Source organism: Eulemur rufifrons, chromosome 14, assembly GCF_041146395.1.
Source record: "Eulemur rufifrons isolate Redbay chromosome 14, OSU_ERuf_1, whole genome shotgun sequence".
Classification (NCBI taxonomy): Eukaryota; Metazoa; Chordata; class Mammalia; order Primates; family Lemuridae; genus Eulemur; species Eulemur rufifrons.
The window spans coordinates 34,746,268-34,767,288 of NC_090996.1; the positions used below are offsets into that span (position 1 = coordinate 34,746,268).

The window sequence follows — 21,021 nt, forward strand, 5'->3', positions numbered from 1 at the left end:
GATTTGCATTTCCCTGATGACTAACAATGCTGAGTAACTTTTCATGTGCTTATTGGCCATTTGTACATCTCTTCTTTGAAGAGATGTCTACCCAGGCCCTTTCCCCAGTTTTACTTTTTATTTTTTTAATTACTGAGTTGCAAGAGCTCCTTATATTCTGGATAGAAGTCCCTTATCAGATAGATAATTTTCCTTTTCAGTGGGTTGTCTTTTCACCTTCTTGATGCTATCCCTTGCTGTACAAAAGTTCTTAAACTCATAGTCTAACTTACCTTTTTCTTTCATTGCTTGTCCTTTTGGTATTATATCTAAGAAACCACTGCCTAACCTAAGGTCACAAACATTGACTCTTATACTTTCTTCTAAATGTTGTAGTTGTCACTCTCACATTCAGATCTCTAATGCATTCTGGGTTAACTTCTGTGTATGGTGTGAGGTAGGGGTAATAATTTTTTAATGCATTAATCATCACTGGAGGATAATGGTGAACCAATTCATGGTTTTCAAAAATGGCAAATAAAGGAGAAAAAAGCTAGCATTTATCCTGCTTCTCCTTTACAAACAATACCACTGGTTAAATAGTTGCTAAGAAGTTTCTCTTTCAAGAATTCTACCTTGTGAATAATTTAGATTAGGACCATTCTGCATCTCTAATGAATTAATGCATTTAGGCCAATTATGGCTATATAAACAGCTGCTGACATCACAGAGAAGTGCCTGGGTGATACATGCAACCTGCTAAAAAAACACCCACTATCAGGCTTTGAGTGGGGAAAGGAGGGCATCAAATCTGATCTAGTGGCCAGATAACTCCCAGGAAATACAGAGGAGAGAGGAACCTGCAAGTGACTCCACAGAGACACATTCAGCAAACTCCAGTGTCCTTAGGCAGACAAGTGACCTGGTTTCTTCAACAAACTGAAAGCGGAAAAATTAAAATGGAGGGGAAACCACAGATTAAAAGAAATGTATGCAGACCTTGTTTGGATCCTGATTCAAGTAAACGACAAAATTATGATGCCTGAGACAACCGGGAATTTAACTCTGCATATCATGAGATATTAAGTAATTACTGTGAATATTTTATGTATAAAAATGGTATGGGGCCGGGTGCGGTGGCTCATGCCTATAATCCTAGCACTCTGGGAGGCCGAGGCGGGCAGAGTGTTTGAACTCAGGAGTTCGAGACCAGCCTGAGCAAGAGCAAGATTCCGTCTCTACTAAAAAAAATAGAAAGAAATTAGCTGGAAAACTAAAAACATAAAGAAAAAATTAGCCAGGCATGGTGGTGCATGCTTGTAGTCCCAGCTACTCGGGAGGCTGAGGCAGTAGGATTGCCTGAGCCCAGGAGTTTGAGGTTGCTGTGAACTAGGCTGATGCCATGGTACTCAGCCCGGGCAACAGAGCGAAACTTTGTCTCAAAAAAACAAAACAACCAAACAAAAACCCACAAGTTTCCAGAAACAAACCTCAAGACTGAACCTCCAAGAACATCCTGAGCTCCCCAAGCCTCTTCTTGCAAGGAGGGCAAAGGCCAAAGACACAGCCACAGACAAGAGGCTTGCTCCAAGTGATCAAGCTGCCCTCGTCATGGTAAGATCAGAAGCCAAAAGTCCTCTCTGCTAGGAAGTCCTCCCCAATCCCACAGGCCCTCAATGGCTGCCCTGCCCCGACTCCCACCACCTCCCACCTAACACTACCCCCCGGGACAGAGGTGACACGGGACAACCTGCCTTCTGCTAGGAAGGGGGCATAACATGCTCACTGCACAGCTAATCAACATGGGTGAACCTTGCTCCCACCAACACTTTTATTCTAAAAGCTTTCAAGATGTTTTGGGGAAACCATCTCTCACAAAAGTAAAAAGAAGCCAACAAAAATAAATTCTAAGATTGTGAACTACTTTAAAATGAGAGTATATCACTAAAATGAATTCTCCACATAATTACATAGTTTTTCTCTTTTCCTTGAAGAAAGAGAAGAAAACCCACCAATTCATCTATATACACAAGTGATTGTCCCTGGTTTACAACAATGTAAGGATGCTAGCCTCCTGCTTCGAAAAAGGAAAGATTTATTCACTGTTTCACCACTTACCTTCTTATATTTTCAGCGGCTGAAGGACGAGAAGGCTGGCCCTGTGCCAGCTATCAGACCCCAAAGAAAATCCCTATGAAGACAGGCATGCCCAGGGCAGAGCCCGGGTAGGCGGTTCCCAAGGCCGACTGCAGGGCCACAGCTGGGTCCCCAGCTCAGCTGCCCGTGAGCAGGAAGAGTCAGCACAGGGACAACAAGCAGCTCACAGATACTAGGGAGAAAACGTGGGAGACGAAGTTCCTGTCTGGCACAAACTTTGCCACAGACAGTGTTTGGGGTTATAAGGTTTACTGTGTCCATAAAAGTAAGATAACCAGGCCGAGCACGTCGGCTCACACCTGTAATCCTAGCACTCTGGGAGGCCAAGGTGGGAGGATCGCTTGAGGCCAGGAGCTCAAGAACAGCCTCAGCAAGAGCAAGACCCCATCTCTACAAAAAATAGAAAAACTAGCCGGGCATGGTGGTGTGTGACTATAGTCCCGGCACCCGGGAGGCTGAGGCAGGAGAACCACTTGAGCCCTGGAGTTTAAGGATGCAGTGAGCTATGATGATATCACTGCACTCTAGGCCTGGGTGACAGAGTGAGAACCTCTCTCCAAAAAAAAAAAAAAAAAAAGAAAGAAATTACTGGCCAGTAAAATGGTTACTCTTTAATGGGAATATCAAAGAGATCAAGGTTTTGGGATATCTCAGAAGAGCCAGGAGGACTTTCTGAGGCACTCAATCCTCACACACTGCTGGACAGGGAAGAGGGGATGGGGGACAAAAGGCAGGGGAGCGGCAGCAGAACTAGGCCACCTCAGGAAATTAGAGCCTCTTCCTTGATTGCAAGTTTTGTTTTCAGCCCCCCAAAAGTGATGATTTAGGATTCTCAGAGAAGTTCCCAAATCCAAGATGAGGTCTTAGTGCCTCCATGCCTGTGCAGAGATGAAAGCACTCGCTGATGGAATCGTAGCAAGAATCCTCAGGGTGAAAACACAGGGTAGAAAAACAGCCACAAGGGAAAGACCCATGTGGAAGAAGCCAGCACTACCCCAAGGTGCCACGACAGGCCACGAGGGGCACTGGCTCACCTCCCAGTGGCACTGTGTACATGGACTACACGGCCGATGCAAAAGAAACAGAAGCGCTGCTAAGAGGAGTTCTGAACGCCTGCTTCGCCAAACTGGACTCGTCTCCACTCCAGCTGCAGTCTTCTCCAGCTGCCATACGCCAGCTTGCTGCACCTGTGAGCAAGCTGGGAGGCCGCCACCACGGGCTCCTGTTCCCTTTTCCTCAGGAAAGCAACTGCAACAATGTGGCCACTTCATTTGAATCTTTCTTCCACCAGCAAACCAACACTCACACCCGCCCCCTCAGCATTCTCTGTGGAGGCCTTTCTCTCGCAGGCACCCCAGGAGGCACCCAGGACCAGTGGAGGCCCTGCACAGAGGCCCCACTGGCCTCGAGGCTGGGACAGCAAGGGCATCACTCGTCTGAAGACCCAAGGCTCCTTTTCAAGGTCACTTATTAACACACACAACAGCCTTCAGCTTCCCCCAGACTTCATCCCAGTGACTTTATCCTCTCTCCACAACACTCTACAACAGTCTTCAAAAGTTCAACTGCCATTCTTTACACTTCCAGAGTTTGAGATTTCCATCCAACAAGGACCTTAAGGGCAGCAAAATGCCCTAGGCTGGCTGAGATCGCTCAGGTCACTTTGATAGTCTGAGTGTACTTTCAGCAACACCTGCTCAGGTAACGGGGTCGTCACGATATACTCCAAGGCCAGAGACTACCGTAAGGGAGCAGGACTAGGAGGCTCTGTGATTATAAACATACACTTGACCATCAGGTAAAATCAGCACCCCCCCCCCCCCCGTTCTGTGATTTTCTAGAACCTCACTAAAATCAGAGTGCCTGAGCCACCACAGGCAGCTGCACACACCAGACAGGGCAACAGACAGGCGGATGGAGGGAGGACCCCGGGGTACAGGGTGTGCTCCCCAGACACCACCACAAGAGGAGCCAGAGCTGACCACACCCACTACACTCCCTGTGCGTGGGACCAGGCACGAACGTGGCGTGGCATCCAGCACTGCCCAGGAAGACAACTAGGGAGGATGAGCCACAGCAGGCGCCGGTGAGAACGGGTGACCTTCCCCACTCCACTCGCCAGACCAGACACACCGCCTGGGGCTGCTCTGTAAGACCTGGCACAGCAGGGCCTTCCCCGGGAAAAGCTGGAGATCTGTTACGATAGCAACAGTATCACAAACTTCTGTCATTAACAATGAAGACAATACATTTCTCCAAGTTGCTTCCGGTCTTAAGCAGAGCCACGCTTTGCTAGAAATAAATCTTACACACCTTGCTTGCTCTCTGGGGACAATACTTTTGCTGTTCCAAAATCTGTGATCTGGATGTGCATATCTTCATTTAACAAAATGTTTTCTGGTTTCAGATCCCTGTAAAAGTACATTTTTACATTGAGATAAAATACTTAACCACATTATAACATACTCTAAATTTTGCTGAAAACAAAATGAACCAATGAATGCTTATAATCTACAGACTCACAACCTAGAGGTCTAAAGTTCACACTGAACAAGTATCAACTGCATACGATAAGGACATTCAAAATAAATCACTTCATAAAGGCAGCTATTATTTTAATAAACTTTACTGAAGTATCTCTCACTTTTAACTCATAAAGAGTTTAGAAACACTTCCAATTTGACTTTATCAGAAAGTCATGGAAAACGAGGCCACAAATAAGTATGCACAAAAGCTACAACTGACAAAAGCATCAGTTAAGATGGGGAAAAATACCCTTAGCTTGGCAAGAAAGACCCCTGGCATCTACAGGCGAGTCTCAGTGCCAGCCAGCAGCTCAGCCCCTCCCTGCAGGGAGCACGCCAAGGCTGACCCCAGAGGGCTGGGACGGCCTGGGCATTAGCCGTAGCTCGTGGGCCCTGATAATTAAACTGACCGCCCCACCAACACCAGCCAGGGCACCCCGGTCACCTGTGGATGATGCCCTTGCCGTGCAGGTACTCCAAGGCAGACACGATTTCAGCTGTGTAGAATCGGGTGCAGGTCTCATCGAATGAACCGATTTTGCGAATGTATTTAAGTAGTTCTCCGTTTTTGGCATAACTAAGACCAAAATCTGAATATTGTATAGTTAAGGAAGAGTGTAAAAATCATTTTTTAAAAACCCTAAAGGTCCAATTAAGAATTTACTGAAATTAGGTGCAAACTCAAAGTACCTGTGGCCCAAGACAGCCATGCCATGGTCAGATCTGTGGCTACTGGGTGTGACAGGAAGCCCACGCCCAGGCTACAAGACTAGGCACAGCTGGAGGCTTCTCACCAGGAACACAATGACACAGTCCCCAGAGAAACGTGCACCACCCCTCTCAGCCCAGACCACCCCTCTGGACCACACTGTCTCCAGAAGGTGGCTATGGCCTCAGCACGAGGGAACCACTAGAGACAGGACCTGCAGCCCCTTGCCAAAGGCACAAACAACTAAACAACTCGTGTGCAGGCTTCAACTGCAGAAAGAACAGCTTTTGTAGGGTAGTGGGTGTCAGGGACAGTGGCTCACACTGTAATCTCAACATTGTGAGGGGCTGAGGCAGGAGGATCACTTGAGGCCAGTTCAAGACTGGCCTGGGCAACATAGCGAGATCCCATCTCTACAAAAAAATAAGAAAAACTAGCAGGGTATGGTGGTGCACACCTGTGGTCTCAGCTACTGGGGAGGCTGAGGCAGGAGGATCACTTGAGCTCAGGAGTTGGAGGTTGCAGTGAGCTGTAAAAATGCCACTGCACTCTAGCCTGGGCAACAGAGCAAAACCCTATCTCCAAAAAAAAAAAAAAAATTAGGAAGAAAGAAAAATTAGGGTAGGGGAAGGTGCATTCAAAATAGTACCGCAGCTCCTAACCTTGGTGGAGACTCCCTGTGCTGTGCTGAGTCCATTCATGTGACTGCTCCTTTTGTGGATAAAAGGAACATGTTTTCTGAGAGAAAAGCCATTTATGAAGTTCTTGATTCATTCTGCTTGTTAGGGACCCATCGGAAAGAGACAGCCACCTTCTCCCCAGGCACCACCGCACTGTGCGGGGTTGCGTTTGCATTCTCCTTTCCCTAGAGGATTTATTTGGGGTTGACAATGAATGGATCCCATATAATTGTTTCCCCCCGAGAGCACCAAACATTTGTGCCTATTACTGGAAATCAATCTGCAGGTACTTCAGCCTCGCTGGCAGCCTAGGACCCAGGGACCCAAGTGCCCACCTGCCCTGGGCAGCGGCTCTCAAGGCTGGGAAGGGCAGCGTGTGCTCAGGGCGCCAGGCTGGGCAGTTTGTTCCGTTCTGGTTTGTTTGCCCAGGCACTGTCATCTCCCACTGAGGAAGGAGCCTGAAGCTTCAGGACACCGAAGACAAACTCCGGAGGGAAGGGAGCAGCAACCAAAGCTGCCACACCTGTCCAGGCCACCCCTGAGCACCTAGCCCTCCCAACCTGGACAACGATGAACAGGAACCTGAGACAAAACACAAACCTCTCTTTACTTCATGGAAAGCAACGGGTCTCAGAGCCCCCGTCTCTCCATGCTGCTCCTCTATGATGAAGGCTGGTGTCCACGTCTCCTCACCCAGCAGCCCAAGTGGTAAGAACCTTGTCGCCACAAGCCGTTGGGGCCACCAGCTCTGGCCTGCTCAGCCCAGGCTGGAGCTCAGCACTGGCTGGACAAGCGGCCCGATCTGGGTTGGCTGCAGAGCGTCCCCAGTAGCAGCGCCACCTCCGGGAGCCCCGGTTTGAGGCCTGGCCACAGCCTTCATGGTGCTCAAAAGAAAGGCTCCCCCGCTGCACCCCTGGCCACCCTCTGCCGGGCCACTGTGTTTGACCCCCACCCTGGGAGCCACGCCTGCATCTGGTGAAGGTGAACCCCGGCAGGTCCCTGCATGGATCCATGCGCCTGGGGTCAGGCTGCTTCGGGGGTGCCCCCAGGCTCTGTCTCTAGACAAGCCAACCTCTGGGTGGCCAGCCAGCTCACCGAGAAACTCCAGGTCTGCACATCGCCCTGCCTCCTCCTGGAGCTCTGCTGGCAGCCACCCAAGAGCCCACCAGGCCCTGGACAGCAGTACCAGCTGATGCGTGAAATGCCAACCCAGCACCCGCCCCCAGCCTGGCCTCTCCTGGGTCAGTAAGAGCCGCCACTGCACACCAGGCTCTGCAGCCAAACTCCCAGGAGCCATCATGACTCCACCTTCTCGTCCAGTCTGCTTGTAAGAAAGAACCTCCACCACTGCCCCTAGGCCCTGTCCTCCAGCCTGGACCACGAGCAGCCAGTGAGAGCAAATCCCTCACTTCCCGCCGCAAAAAGAAGAAAATCCAAAATCAGCACCAGGCTACCACGTGCTCAACGAGCTGGCCCATGACCAGCCTTCTCACTCCCCCATGCACCCCCCACCTCAGGGCCATGCACTGGCTGTCCCTCAGGCTCTGACGTTCCTGCCCTAGTGTGTCCAAGTTTCCAGAACATCATTCTCCTCAGACCTCCGAGCTCAAAGAGCCTCAGCGTCCAGACAGCTCTTACCTGGCCTCACTACCTTAGCAGCAAGCTCTGCTACCTGGAAGTCTGCGATACATCTGCTGACACTCTGTGCATGTCCAAGTCCTCCTCTGAAATGTGAACTTAATGAGGGCAGAGCCTTCACTGTATTTGCCAGAATGTCTCCATCACCCTGCACGCAACAAGGACCTTCCAAGCAAACAAAGGAATACAAAAATTCAGCCGGTAGGTGAAGGAGTCAGAAGATGGTGTCAAAGTGGGAGCAGGACGGAGCCAAGTTTTCACACAGAAGAATCGGGTGGCGGGTGGAGCAGGTAAGAGTCCTCAGGCCCCACTCCAGGAGGGACGGGGAAGCTGAGCGCAAAGGCACCTGGGCCAGCTTTTGGGCAGTGGGGGGGGGGGGGGGGCGGTCCACTGAGACCTGGGGACAGGGAGGTAAGGAGCATCTGCTGGGAGCGTGGATAGTATGGCCGGCCCAGAGGCGAGCTGGACCGCACAGAGGCAGGGCCCATCCTGACTTCCACTGGGCCCTGCCTCCATGATCCTAAGTAAGGTTCTCTAGGGGCTAGATGAGAGGCTGGGGAGCAAGGGACACCAACAAAGCGAGCAGCAGCAAAGGGTGAATCGAATCTCTGCTGAAGAAACAGTCCAGCCAGTGCAGAGAGTGAGGGACAGAGCCATCCGAGTGACAATGGGCAGTGAGGGCCCCAAGAGGCGAAGACAGCTCCCTGAGAAGGCAGGGAGAGGGCTCAGCCGTCCATAGTCACTCCCTGGACTTCTCAAACAGGAGCTAGGTCCAGTAAAGACATCCCTCTAATCAAACCCCACAGCCAAGGGCCGAAGCGGACACGCTCCAGTGCGCCCCAGGAGCCTGGGGAGGCCGACCACCTGGGGCCACTGCGTCATCTGAGTACAGGAATCGACACAAACAGCTCCCCCAAGGACATCTGTTAGTGGGATGAGGGAATGCTTCTGCACAAATGCCCAGCAACCATGGGTTAAAATAACAGGCAACAATACTTTAGATGAAATGTTAATCAATAAAAACCTCAACAATGTCTGGCGGTTTCCCCTTAAGATAACTTTCTCTGTCCTGCACCTCCGCCATGCCTTTGGCACTGCCCAGCCGCCTCCCTGAATGCCAGCAATCCCCAAGCAGCGGGATAGGGGTTCTTGCTGGACCCTTGCCCTTCAGGGAGGGGCTGCTTGTGAAAACAACGGGGTCACGATTCTCAAACCAGGGTGATTGGTACGGTTTCAGATGGCACTGCCCATGCAAAGGATACACAGCTTTTCGTCATCCTGAAACGTGAAGTAAAGCTTAACAAAGAAGGGGTGATCCAGGCGTGACATCACATCTCGCTCTCTGGTTACATATGGGACCTTGTTCTCTTTTATAATATGCCGTTTCTCTAGAATTTTAACTTAAGGTGAAGAGAGAAATTAGTTACTAACAATCAGAAACAACAATAAATACTGAAGACACAACTCAGAGGTAACTGGTACAGATTATTTTTTCAAAAATCATACACACCAGCTTCATGGTCTGAGACTAACAGTGTCCTGCACCCTGAGGATAGCACAGAAAGCCTGGGCCCTGTCACCGGGCTGCCCCGCCCACGGACACCGTGCCATCCCTGCATCCCAGACACACAGCTCACCAGACTTAGCACTTACTAGCATATTCCCTGGAGGTCGCCAGTTCTCGAGCCAGGACAACCTGGTTAGGAAAGAAAAAGGAGAAAAGAGGAAAAAAAAAAAAAATGTAATAACCAGGATGTAGAGTTGGCAAGTCACTCTACAACCACATACAAGCTCCCCATTCCCCCTGAAGGTTTGAAACTACATTCCAATACTCTTGGTCCTACACTAATGAGGCCAGTGCTCCTGTTAACTTGTTCTGATAGTTAACAGCAAACACATCAATCTCTCCATTGTTTTCAGAAGGTTCTTGATCAGCTGCCAGTAGCCCTCATGGTGCGGTCGAAGTACAAATCCGGGAGCCTCTTAGACTGACAAGGCCTTCCTGAAGTGTGGGAAGATGTAGCAAATATCACCCCAAGTGGGCACTGGGGAGTCTTTGAAAAGAAAACTTCAAGAATACATCCTAGTATACATCCAGTGCAAAAAGCCACCCTGAATTTGGGCTTTTCCAAATAATTGTTACCATCCACATCCTTTGATGAATACTATAAACATGAACGTGGTTATAAAGGGCACAGGGAACTAAACACACACATGGCTCTTTGTGCCCACAGAGCAAGCCACCTTCCCAGGGTGCCCTATGCTTCCAACCCTTGTCCTCTCCGCAGCACACCTGAGCCTTGGGCTCAAACTCCACTTCAGGGACAGCACTCCAACATGGCACCCCACCATGGAAAAGACAGTTCTACACACGCAACGCTGGGCACACCTTGAGGCATCAAAGTGGAAACACTGGATAGGCCTAGGGCACCTCTGCCACAGGAGGCCCCCCCCCCCCCCACCAGCCAGATGATGCAAACGCGTCTCCTGAGACACCTGCATAGGGACAGCCTGAGGGCCAGAGAGCAGATGAAAACTGTCCCATGACATTCCCTCAGCCTGGCAGAAGACCTTCAGGAGGCCACAGGCCAGGTTCACCTGGGCCCTGGGAAGGAGTTACAGCCACGGGAGGACTCTTTACAGGCCCCGTCAGAAGCCACCCTGGACAAGGAGTGTGAGAAATGCCCTGCACCGATCAGGGGGAACGCAGTCAGATTATATGTGCTCGCATGGAAAGACCTTTCCAGAGGGTACACAGTGTGTGGATGGTTCTCATCTGCTAAGGAGCAAGGAGGGTAGGCTGGGCAGGACTTCGCATCTCCAGACTACACATTATGCAATGTTATATTTCTTCAGAGGAGCATGTACTAGCTACGTACATAGAAAACAGGAAGAAAAAATTGTTAGAAAGTACTAATTTTAGTGGAATCATTTCTAAGGATATATTTGTGTCATCTCTTATTCTAAATTCAACAATTTATAAAGTTTCCCACAAGGAGGGAGGGTCCTTCTTCCGGAGAGTAACATGTGCCTCCACGTTACCAGGGTGGCGGCAGGGTGAGCGCTGCCGTCAGGGCCCCGCTCCCCAGCGCCAGCACTGGGCTGCCAAGCCAGGACCTGCCCAGCCTCACAACTGCCCTCTCCCTGGACCCTTCCTCAGAAATCAAACATTAAGTGATACCCATTTCAGGACTGGTGAGAAAGAACTGAGGGTAACACACATAACCGAGACCCAGCTCTGTGAATGCCAAGGGGCCCCGGAAGAGCAGCTCCAGCTCACAGTGCTCTCCCGGGCACCTCCCTGGCACGGGTGCAGAAAGGCACTGGACAAGGACAGGGCCGCAGCTCCAGAAAGCATAGCACCTGCTCTCCACCCACTGGGGACCCAGACGTGGGCAATACTAGATCCTCTTCTTCCAGCCAAGATAAACATAAAGCAGAAAACTGAGGAAGAGGCAGACCTCTTCTTCTACTGGAAGACGTGAGCAACCAGGCAGAACGCAGAGGCTCTTCTCAAAACAGTTTCTTCCTTCTGAAGGATCTGTGAGTACCAGAACTACAGGGGACTCTCCGACATGGTTGGAGGCTTTGCATGAGGGCACAACCCTCTCATAAACAAAATTCTTTCACAAAAGTTACAGTTTAAACATCTAAATTAAAAGTGTAAGGGCAGCAAAAGTTAACATTAATTAAAACAAGATGTTGGGAATATGAGTGAGCTATAATATTCTATGTTCTTTATGTTTTAAAATATTTCATAAATGGGCCAGGCAGGGCAGCTCACACCTGCAATCCCAGCACTCTGGGAGGCTGAGGGAGGAGAATCACTTGAGCTCAGGAGCTCAAGACCAGTCTGAGCAAGAGCGAGACCCCGTCTCTACTAAAAATAGAAAGATTAGCTGGGCATGGTGGTGCGTGCCTGTAGTCCCAGCTACTCGGGAGGCTGAGGCAGGAGGATTGCTTGAGCCCAGGAGTTGGAGGTTGCAGTGAGCTAGGCTGACGCCACTGCATTCCACCCAGGCGACAGAGCAAGACTGTCTCCAAAAATATGTATTAAAAAATAGTAATATTTCATAAATGTAAAAAAGAAAAGAAAAACAAATTTCACATATGGTTTCTTCACAGAAGTCAGGCAAGAAAGACAGCGTTTGGGAACTCCCTGGGCTGTGCAGGGCGGGCAGCCCCCAGCAGCCCCTGCACGTGCTCAGCCATCCAGAGACCACAGCAGCACAGGCATCTGTCTCTGGACGGGGGGCACAGATTGCAACTGTGTACCCCAGAGCCAGGGGTGGCGCAGATGCTTGGGCCTCCCCTAAACCTGTCACAACCCTCACCACAGCCACAGACACCAGTGGCTTTGTGGGTACCATCTCAGCAGAAGGGCTGCTGCCTTGAATCTTCATTTCTTTGCTTCGGAAAAACCACAACACAGGCTAAGACTCATTGTAGTTGCAAAAAGAGTTACCACGAGTGTGACCCGACAGACAGTACTGTGACATTTCTCTTCATGAAAATCAGAACACAACAATCTGGAGGTTGCATCTCTAGAAAATGTCCAGGATGTACTGTTTTATATATTTAAAAAAAAAAAAAAAGAAATAAAAAAGATTAAATGTTCCCAAAGAACTCTGAAGAGATACTAATACTGGTACTAACTATTGACAGTGACTTTCAATCTCAGGAGAAGAAAAGCTTCCTGGGGCCTTGCCAGTGGGACACAGGACACAGAATGTAACTTGCTAATGTCAGGTTAAAATGAAATTAACTACAAAAAACCAGGCCTGGAGCAGTGGCTCACACCTGTAATCCCAGCACTCTAGGAAGCCGAGGCAGGAGGATAGCCTGAAGCCAGGAGTTCAAGACCGGCCAGGGCAACATAGTGAGACCCCCATCTCTACAAAAAATTTAAAAGCTAGGCAGGCATGGTGGCACATGCCTGTAGTCCTGGCTACTCTGGAGGCTGAGGTGGGAGGATCACTTGAGCCCAAGAGTTCAAGGCTACAATGAGCTATGATTGGGTCATTGTAGTCCAGCCTGGGCAACAGAGTGAGACCCTGACTCTTAAAAAAACCACCAAAAACAAAAAAAAAAAAAAAAAAAAAAACATAAACCATCAAGAAGTGCTTTCTAAAACTCTCATCTATAAAACCAGGATTATATATTTTAGCCACACTCCTCATGTGATCTGCTCAGGGAGAGTCCAGCCCCTGAAGGATCAAGTGGCCTTCACAACACAAGCCAACCCACGAAGGGCCTGCCTCCTAGAGGGAACACCAGCCTTGTGTCTGGACACCCCAGCCAGCCACCAGGAAGGTCAGCCTTCCCAAGGAAAACACACTCACTTGACAAACAACTGCAGCATATACTCACTGTCGAAAAAGAACCTTCACCAAGAATTTTCCCAAACTTGAAGTCTTCGGGCCGTTTCTTCCGAGGCTGTGGTGGCGGCTGGGCGGCATGCTGCAGGGAGCTGGAACTCGGCCGGGACTCGGCTGTGGTGCCGTCCATGGTGGGGCCCTGCCTGCTCCCACCACCGGGAACGCCAGGGGCCGTGCCAGACTCAGTCTGGGTCCTCACCATTGATGGGGACGGGCAGGAACATAACACCACACTGGACTGGATAGGAACGGTGTCATACTGTTGGACAGAGAGGAAAGAGAGGTAAGACTCAACGCGGCTCACTCGTCCTGACCGGATGAAGTCAAGTGTGAGCACTTCACCTCGGCGTTGCTGAAGCACAAACCCAAGGACGGGGCAGGCTGTCTGACCTGCTCTCTGTCGGGCTACAGCCCTCCCTCCTCTTCCCTGTCCTCCTCCTGCTCCGTCCATCCGCTACTCCCCGGGGCAGTGCCTCACCCTCTCCCTCAGCACTGGCCCCAAGGCCAAGCTCAAGCAACCAGAGATAGCACTGCGCACTGTTAATTATGGGGGACGGATAGACAAGAGTGCTGATTACACTGTTTACCGCACAGCAAGGCTATGCTAAAGCAAGCGGACTCATACAACTGGGGCTGGCGCTGAACCTGTGCGGCTGTGGAAACATTTCTAGAAAGCAATTTGACAACTGTCAACAAAATGACTACGAACAGTTGTCCATGAGAACACAAATACAAAAGAGATGAGCGAGGGTAAAAACAGTGAACAATGGAAGGGGGCACTAAGAAAACATCAGATAGCGTTCAAAGCAAAATCAGCAACATGTAAAATTGTGCCACAGCCATAAAAACCCCTCCCCCAGCTGTAACACCGAGGTGTTCTCACATGGTGACACTGGCCCGCCCACCCCGACTGTGCTAGAACAACACGAGATGAACTCGGGGCACCCAGGTGTTGGCTTCTGATACTACTCCCCACTTAAAGAACCCAGGAGAGCACCTGGCTCCTGTCTCAGTATGTTCTGGAAGCCATACTCTGTCTGAGGACAGGGGAGCCTCCTCGTGCATCTGAGTTGGGACAGAAAAGCAGCAAAGCCAGCTGGGAGGGGCTGTCGCTGGCCAAGTTGTAACCCTTTTAAACACTAAAACATATTAATCAAAATAAGCCAACACTGGAAAAGTCATGCATGTGTAATGACACGCAAAGGTGGTAAAACGGATAATATTGTAATATAAATGACTGAATACAGTTGAGTGCTTGATTTTATTAATTTAAATAAATAAGGGAGTGTGACCTACAGAGCTATTTCATGTATTGTGTATATGTTTTTCATTAAAGCTTAGACAAGGATTTTCTCCCTCCCCATGGGGAAGGGTACACACAGACAACTGTGAAGCCAAAGTTCTGCAGAGGTAAAACAGGAAAGACAGGCGGGCACACAGCAACCAACAGTGCACAGCAGGAAGCCAGCTCGGCCACCAAAGAAGCATTGATGGAATCGCTCATCTTGCAATCTCAAAGCACATCACAGGACAAAAACAAATCTAGACAGAACATCCTGTGACCCAAACGTGATGAACACGGAGATGGAGAAGGGGGGTGGCAGACAGCAGGGACAGGTGGCGCCTGGGCAGTCCCTGTGGTGCAGTAGCCTCAGCTGCTCATGGGAGGCCTCCCCAAGAAAGTGGCACAGACAGGGTCTCCCGGAAGACACGCCCTGTCCCAGCTCTGGACCTGCACCGCCGCCAGGAGGAGACAGGCTGTCCTTTCCTACGGTCTACTAAGCTCATCACAACTCCAAGCAAGGCATAAAAAATATGAAGGAGTTAACCAAACAGACAGTATCTGTGAAACATGACCAACTGACTTCGGCACAAATATCTAAAAGAATCTGATTAACAAAATGTGTACATTTTCCAGTGTGCTAGTAGGTGTTGAAATTCTCACTAAAATCTTCAGCACATGCAGCTTAGTAAGTTGAACATTACGTTCAAATACAGGCAAGTATTTTCCATATAAAAACCCCTCAGACACACAGTCATCACTCTTAGTCTCCCTTCCAGAAACTCAGCCTAAGAGAATGATTCAACAGTATTTTAAAGCCACATTTATAAAATATTCCACTGCAGCTTTGGATATTACAGCAAAACCTTAGAGCAGCCCACATGTTCACAACACAGAAATGATTAAGTAAGCTGGAGCATATGCACTTGATGAAATATTATGCAGCCCTTAAAAACAGATCAAAAAGCTATGGAAACATGGTTACAAAATTAAAGCAACTGGTGAATCTGGGGTAACGGGATACTGGACTTTTCTTTTCTTTGTTTTCTTAAGAGAGGAGGTATTGGCTGGTGTGGTGGCTCATGCCTGTAATCCCAGCAAGATCTAGGCCAAGGCATAGATCACTTGAGGCCAGGAGTTCGAGACCAGCTTGAGCAAGAGCGAGACCTTTTCTTTATCAAAGAGAGAAAAAATTAGCTGGGTGTGGTGGCACATACCTGTAGTCCCAGCTACTCAGAAGGCCATAGCCTAGAAGTTTGAGGTTGCAGTGAGCTATGATGACACCACCGCACTCTGCCCGGAGTGACAGTGCAAAACTTCATCTCAAAAAACAAAAACACAAAAAACAAAAGAGACGAAGTCTCACTACATTGCCCAGGCTGGTCATGATCATCTTGCCTCAGTCTCACCCATGCCCATGCCCCAGCTCTGGATATTAGGATTTTCTGTATTTTTCTGGCAACTTTTCTACAAGTTTGAAATTACGTCTAATTAAAAAGTGAAATATCTGTACAGAAGAATACAAAATAGGCCAGGCACAATGACTCACACCTGTAATCCTAGCACTATGGGAGGCTGATGCAGGAAGATCCCTTGAGGCAAGGAGTTAGGGACCAGCCTGAGGAAGAATGAGATCCTGTCTCTACAAAAGAATAGAAAAATTAGCCAGGCGTGGTGGTGCGCGCCTGTAGTTCCAGCTTCTTGGGAGGCTGAGGCAGGAGGATCATGTAAGCCCAGGGGCTTGAGGTTGCAGTGAGCTATGATGATACCACTGCAGTCCAGCCTGGGTGACAAATATATATATATATATACACACACACACACGAAATTGTATGAATATTAACACGGCAAAAATGTTACAAGCACACCTATAAGAGAGGCTGACAAGAAAATGACAAATTAAAAAGTGATTGTTGGCCGGGTGCGGTGTGGCTCACGCCTATAATCCTAGCACTCTGGAAGGCTGAGGCGGGCGGATTGTTTGAGCTCAGGAGTTCGAGACCAGCCTGAGCAAGAGTGAGACCTCGTCTCTACTAAAAAATAGAAAGAAATTAGCTGGCCAACTAAAAATATACATAGAAAAAATCACCCGGGCATGGTGGCGCACGCCTGTAGTCCCAGCTACTTGGGAGGCTGAGGCAGGAGGATCACTTGAGCCCAGGAGTTTGAGGTTGCTGTGAGCTAGGCTGACACCACAGCACTCTAGCCCGGGCAACAGAGTAAGACTCTGTCTCAAAAAAAGAAAGAAAAAAGAAAAAAAAAAAGTGGTTGTTAAAGTACTGGGACTGTGGATTTTTCTTTTTGACACATTTTAATAGAACCAGAACAAAATAAAAAACAAAAATCCAAGCTAAATATAATTTTAAGCCAACCGTTCCAAGCTTTGTGCTGGCAAAGGTAGGCTGGTGGCCTCTAGGGTGGAGAAATGCTCCTCGTGTGTCCAAGAAGCTGGTTCAGCAGCCAGAGAGAATATCAGGCTCTGGCGCCCCTGGAACCACGGAGTCCTCTAGACTCTTGGACTCACCAAAATGCCCATGAACTCTTTAATCAGGGACTCTTGAAGCTCAATGACGGAACGCCTTCTCCAACATGTGGCCTGCCTGCAGGCTCGAAAGGGCCAGACCCCGGCACGTGTGTGACCAGCGACACAGAATGTCTGGCTGGACCAGGCACCAAGGAGCACATTATTTACGGAAAGTTGTTTTCCTGAAAGCTCAGAGGCTCAGCAGTAAGCCAGGTGTGCCGCACGAATTTCGTGAATACTCCATTTCACAAGAGGAACCAGGAGTTAGTTAGTTCTGAGGTTCAGTCGGTACATTGACGATTTGCCCCTATAACTAGAGCCTGTTACAACATAACGTAAATACAATCAGACTCTAGTTACTCTCCCCTCAGAGATTAGCAAGAACTTTCCATCTTCAGAAGCGATGGTAAGTGGGAAAAAGGTGGTAATTACCAGGCTCAAGTCAACAAAAACTGTGATCTGCCTGGACTATCCTCACAAGACAGGCCAGACACACTACGTGGACACTAAGTCACCTTACCAGTTTCCTGGACACAGTGAAGGCGCTCAGGGCCACCCCATTAGCAGACCCTGAACTGTGGCACAGCAGGACTCTGCTGACCTACAGGGACATCCGCAGGGAAGCAGGCAGGAGGAGGCAGCCCTCCATGCTGTGCAGTCTGGGCACTACAGCACTGCTGCACACTGACCTGGCCACTCTGTGGGCAGCCATCACTGTCCCACACGTGGGGAAGTGAGCACCGCCTGTCCCACACCGTGAAGTCAGACTGACGTGGGCGAATCTACTTGGTCTGTGTGCCCAGCCTTCCGCCAAGCACCATTCAAGGACACAGTGGGAGGAACGCACAGGACAGTGGCAAACGCCGGCCTCCGAAAGTTAGGCTCCAGCCATTTCTTCGCCAGATGAGGGGTCCAGCCCAGTCCTGGTCCCAGCACAGAGCAGCACAGGTCCTGACACAGAACAGAACCCGAGGGGTGTGCAGCTCTACAGGTCAACCTCTAGACAGCTTTTGCATAAGAAGCTTCGATTTAAGCTAGATTTAAGGGAATGCATTGCTTTTAATTAAAAACTGACAAGTGAACTACTGAGTATAATCTCAGACATGAATGAATTTTTTTTTTTTTTTTTTTGAGACAGAGTCTCATTCTGTCACCCAGACTGGAGCGCAGTGGCATCATCATAGTTCACTGCCACCTCCAACTCCAGGGCTCAAGCGATCCTCCTGCCTCAGCCTCCTGAGTAGCTGGGACTACAGGCAAGTGCCACCATGACTGGCTAAATGTTTCATTTTTTGGTGAGACGGGGTCTTGCTCTTGATCAGGCTGGTCTTGAACTCCTGATGCCAAGCAATCCTCCGGCCTCAGCCTCCCAGAGTGCCAGGATTACAGGTGTGAGTCACCACACCCAGCCTCAAACATGAATGAATTTCTTAAATAACAAAACTTGACAGGCTGGTTCGTAGACCTGGAAAAACGTGACTGTACATCAACATGCTCCCAGACCCAGGGGCGCATCTGGCAAGGGTGCCGATGTGGCTGCCATGTGGGAGTTTTGGCCCAGGAGCAGGCAGCCTTGCTTCTTCATGGTGGCAGGACCTCAGCCCTGGGAAATGCTGTGAGCAACACACAAGAGTAATGATTTTTCTGGAAGGTCAGCACGGTGGCTGAGGTAGCAGCATCCACATCAACAGGACACAAGGGGCACCAAAGAACTGGGCCTGTGCTGGGGACAGACAACCCTGATATCAAGCACCCCAGAGGGACACAAAACAGCAAAGAACACTTACGCTGCCTTCAGGAGCACTTTGAGCTAAATCCAGCTCAAACTTCCTGACTAATTTGAACAGAGTTCCAGCCCCTGGAGAGCCACCCCCAGAGACAAAGACAACTGAAGGCAAGTCTGAGGAGACTGATTCACACGCACGTGTTTTGAAGAGCATTCTTTTCTTCTCAACAAAGTGGTTTCCATGGTTATAAAAAAGGTCTCCAGAACAGATCCTCAAAAGGAAAGCACTGCCCCTTAGAAAGTACACATTTGCACCTCACCCTCGTCCAGGCGCCAACCAGGCAACTGGCCCAAGGCTCCCGGGCACTGTGCCAGCTGCCAGCCAGAGCATAAGGCACACTGACAACCAATGAGCTATCCCAACAGAGCTCGTCCTGACCCAAGGGACCCAGTAACACTGACAGGCACTGTGTGGGAGGACGTGGAGCATCGTGGATAACTTGTTTCCTCAGGTAAGCACTATGGAAAACGCCCAGTCCACCTACACAGGTGTGTGACAAAAAGGGAGGTGCCAGAAGATCTGAGATTTGAAGGCCAAGAAGAGTGTGTTGTCCTTACTGGTGGTGTTGGCTGGGGGGCAGCAGAGACAGACAACTTAGAACAGCCACAAAGATGGCACTTAGGCTTCAACAGGATCACTCTGTGTGGACATATTTTGATGAAGAGGACTCTAAGCCCAGCCCCTAAAAACACCTGGTTGGCCCAGATGTGCTATCAAAACTCCGCCCCCAGGGGGACACGAGTGCCTGGTCCACAGCAGTGAACATGAGAATGGCCCTGGGGCTGCCTCTACACAGGGCTCCTCCTGGGGGCTGCCTGGACATGGGGCTCCGCTGCCGACACCCCTGTGAGTGGCCAGTCTTAGGAAGCCGGGCCCTGGCACGAAGTCCATCCCAGTGACTCTCACAGGGCAACTGTGCCCCCCGGTGAGACGTGTCTGGAGACATTTTTGGTTGCCGTAACTGCGGGAAGGAGAAAGTGACTAGCACCTGGTGGGTCAAGGCAGGCACGCTGCCAAACATCGTACAACGAACAGGTTGACACCCCCACAAAGAACAACTGGCCTGAAGGTCAACAGTTCCCGCTGAGAAACCCTGCTCCATCCTCACAGACTCGACCCTGCTCCACCAGGAAAAAGCCCACCGGGTCTTCAGGGGCCTCTGAGCTCAGCATGGGGCGTGGGCAGCATGGCCGCAGCCACCCTTCAGGACGGAAGGGGAGAAAGACGGCAGCACAGGATGCTGGGAGCCCCAGAGGCTAAGTGCTGCCCAGTCTGAAGCAGGGTATGCTAAAAATCCCAATGTTATGTTTGCGAAACAAAAAATTGATCTCCACGACACACACAGTACAAAATGGCAGTAAGAGTCCCAACAAGGGGATGTGATTTTAAACTGAGAAATACTAAACTGCAGCAGAATCAAGCACACGCGGAATATACTTCAGACACTTGCTGAGCCTCACGGGGGCCCAGGGAAGGGAGGATCTGAGGGGCTGAGGGAGCTGGAGGAGGTTTTGGGAGGAAAGTTGCAGAGCCCGGACCACCACAGGGGCTGAGAGGAGGGGATCGGGCACACCCCTAGGGCTGAGAAGACCTACCACTTCCTTAGTAGCAGAAGGTGTGACATGCTAAACCAGCAAAGATGCCACTAATCTGGGTGTCTTGGCAGAAGCCATTCCTTCTGGCGAGACTGGCCCACAGTCCCCCTCGTCTCGGGAGAGCAGTCAACAATCCAACACCAGATGCAGGTAAGACAACCAGGGCCCGTGTCCACGAGACATTGCCATGGCGAGAGCCCTCATTTTCTTTTTCAATTTCTCCTGAACTCCTGGCTCAGCTGGTCACGTCGCGGATTTTGGCTGGAACTCTGCTTGACAATGCTGTTTCCAAATGTCAGCCTTTGACATTTCACTTACTGTAGGATTATACCCAATAATTTCTATGATTTAAGAATTTTTTTTAAAGAAGCAAACTCAGCATGGAACAGGGATGAAAAACACATCTACGAAGTTGGGTCTGACTGCTAAGAACACCCTGTTTTTTCTATGGAAGAGCAAGCCACTGCAGAGTAGCAACACATCCAGCCAGGAAACTGGTACGTGAGAAGTCCTGGCTGAGTGACTGACACCCTCCGGAGCCTGTCCTGAGCAGCTGTTCCCTACAGGGAGGAATCACCTTTCTGGAAAGGAGCCACACCCTCAGCCCACCCTAGCAGCAGGTAAAGGAGCATTAAACTCCAATTCCCCCACCGTGAGCATATTCTTAGCACTGTACCCCGTGGGCGATTTAGGATTGAGACAGTAGTTAAAGAAACGTATCATGTTCCATCTAACTCCCAGAGCCCATCACAAGAGAAAGGTTTAAG

General features: G+C 49.9%; 1 protein-coding gene across 2 annotated transcripts in view; it reads right to left on the reverse strand.

Annotated features, from left to right (window-relative positions):
* The window catches only part of PDPK1 (3-phosphoinositide dependent protein kinase 1), a 63,839-nt gene that overhangs the window by 23,051 nt on the left and 19,767 nt on the right, over positions 1-21,021 (reverse strand). For both annotated transcript variants that reach the window (XM_069487031.1, XM_069487032.1), the window contains exons 2-6: positions 13,059-13,325; positions 9,342-9,384; positions 8,951-9,088; positions 5,107-5,251; positions 4,450-4,547 (exon numbers count right to left, since the gene is read on the reverse strand). In XM_069487031.1, the coding sequence (XP_069343132.1) occupies positions 4,450-4,547; positions 5,107-5,251; positions 8,951-9,088; positions 9,342-9,384; positions 13,059-13,325 (691 nt within the window). The remainder of the gene's footprint in view (positions 1-4,449; positions 4,548-5,106; positions 5,252-8,950; positions 9,089-9,341; positions 9,385-13,058; positions 13,326-21,021) is intronic.